A 2,402-nucleotide genomic window follows, 5' to 3' on the forward strand; every position below is an offset into this window, starting at 1 on the left:
TGCCAATTTTTAATTACTTATGTCGAAATATACTATTTTCCCTGTAAATGAAAAGTTTATCTTTCTTCTAAAAAATTCTTAATTTTCAGTCAAACGAATCACTTTCAATTCTTATAACATGTTCTTTTGTAACTGTGTTAGTGACATATTAAATATTTTAGACGTAATTGACGTGTGGAATGTCTGATGTGATAATTAAATAATAGTTAAAACAGTTTTTTCAAAATTTCGGTAACAAATGACTAAAATTGATCTTACTTATAAACGTTAGGATTAAATTTGGATCATTTCATATATTAGGGCTAAATCCACTCTTCACCGAAAACATTATGCTCAGATTTTCACCCTTATAAAAAAAACTATAAAAGTCGATTCTTATTTTTATACTTTCGGTACATCAAATATTCATTTATTAGCTCATAACCTTTTAACTACGTGGCAAAGTGTTTAATTACATGTCGTGTCGTAAAAGTAAATGAAATTATATTATTTCTATTTCGTTCAACACGTTTTTCTTAAAGTATTTCGTTATAACACGTGGTGTTGCTTTAATTATTATAACATTTATTTTCATAATAATTTATACTTTTAGCTTATCAGAATCTTTTAATTACGTGGCGTAAAAGTAAATGAAATTATATTTGTATAAAAGTAGTTCGTTATAACACGTGGTGTTGATTTATTTTTTATAATATCTATTTTCATGGTATCTTTATCCTTTCAGCACATCAGAACATTTCGATTACGTGGCGTAAAAGTAAATGAAACCGTGTCAGTTTATTTCATTAAAACCGTACAGTTGCTTAATCATTAGAGAGACAGTTGTTCATAGAAAACGATAAAAAAATATTGGTTTTTACTTGTTTATTGTTATTTCGTATCAACATACCTTTACCTCGTACCAGAATACTTTTACCGTTATATTTTCTTTTGTTCGTTCGTAAATAAATTTATATCATTAACCAAGAAGATTTAATAACTAAAAGTTAACTACTTTATGTTTATATCTTATCTAAAATTAAATATCACTTTTTCAATAATTTGATTGAGATTAAAACTTCTATATTTGCCCAAATCAAATGATTTTACAACCTAATTAATTATAGTTAATTAAATCAATGTATTTAATGAAGATGGAGGGAAGATGATAGTGAGAGGGGCAAATATGTCAATAGAGAAAAAGTGGAGGGAGAAGGAGGTAAAAGCGGCGAAACTGGTAAGTTTGTCGGTATGCGTGCAAATGAAACTGCTCTCTTTGCTCTTCTTTTTCTCTTTCTCTTTCCACTGTTTATAAGCTCAGACATAGATCACTCACTGTCACCACCTCTTCTCCTCTCTCTCTCTCTCTTAAATATTTTCAATTGAAATCTTTTTCTTTCATTTTCTGTAGAGTTATGGTTAGGGTTGAGCACTTTCTCTCTACATTTCTCTTCTTTTCTTCTTCCTAGAATCACTTTCTCTCTAATGCCACAATCAATTGTGTTTGCTCGAGAGGGAGCTTAGCTTCTTCGTCTTTCTCCATTTCAGAAAACACTCTTTTCTTCTAGATTTAGATCAAGCTTTTTCGAGTGAGGGAGGACAGAATTAAGTTTGTTTTGTTTCGAGCTTGTTTCTTTTTAAGAGTTTTTGAGAAATTGGTGAACAAATGATGAACATCAGTTTCAATCGGAAAAAGACATAACTGATTCTCTCTGTGTGTATATACTTTTTGAAATTTTCGTTTCGAGTCTCGGAATCTTTGTTAAGTTCAAACCATAGTGAATAGCTTACTCTATTTGATTCACATCTACATCTTTTTAAGGAACGGACTTTTCTAAGGTCACAGGTCGTTTAAAATCTCAGAACTGCCTTCTTCTTTCTGTGGTCTCTGACTGCTTGTTTATTTCGTGGATTTTTGTTTTGTTCTGTTGTGAAAGTTACGATGGTGGCGCATCATCACCGAGAGGGCAGTAGTGGTAGCATTAACAAGCACCTTACTGATTCTGGGAAGTACGTCCGGTACACGGCGGAGCAAGTGGAGGCTCTTGAAAGAGTCTATGCCGAGTGCCCCAAGCCTAGCTCATTGCGGAGGCAACAGTTGATCAGGGAGTGCCCCATTCTGTCTAACATCGAGCCCAAGCAGATCAAAGTCTGGTTTCAAAATCGCAGGTTAAGATAGAGAATTTCATCATTTTGTTTGCTTTTTCTCAAATTTCTTCAGTAATTTGTTGCCTTGTCAATTTTCTATTACTGGACTGGTCACAATTTCGAAATTCTGATCTTTTTTGGTTTATCACATGCGTCAACTTTTTGTTGCGCATAATTTTTTTAAACCATAGCTAAGTTAGTAATTAATTTTCATCTTTAGAATTTCTAAATTTTGGGTGAGAGAAGTCTAGATTTACGTGTCAGTGCCTGTTCTT

At 32.2% G+C, this 2,402-nt stretch overlaps 1 protein-coding gene across 2 annotated transcripts in view; it reads left to right on the forward strand.

Moving 5' to 3' along the window:
- Window positions 1–1,296: 1,296 nt before the first annotated feature.
- LOC136222279 (homeobox-leucine zipper protein REVOLUTA) overlaps window positions 1,297–2,402 on the forward strand; it is a 7,427-nt gene continuing 6,321 nt past the window's right edge. Inside the window, exon 1 of one of the 2 annotated variants that reach the window (XM_066009863.1) lies at window positions 1,297–2,148. In XM_066009863.1, coding sequence (XP_065865935.1) covers window positions 1,922–2,148 — 227 coding nt within the window. In that variant the 5' untranslated portion in view covers window positions 1,297–1,921. The remainder of the gene's footprint in view (window positions 2,149–2,402) is intronic. The other variant, XM_066009862.1, reaches the window with a different exon arrangement.

Source organism: Euphorbia lathyris, chromosome 3, assembly GCF_963576675.1.
Source record: "Euphorbia lathyris chromosome 3, ddEupLath1.1, whole genome shotgun sequence".
NCBI classification, from domain to species: Eukaryota; Viridiplantae; Streptophyta; class Magnoliopsida; order Malpighiales; family Euphorbiaceae; genus Euphorbia; species Euphorbia lathyris.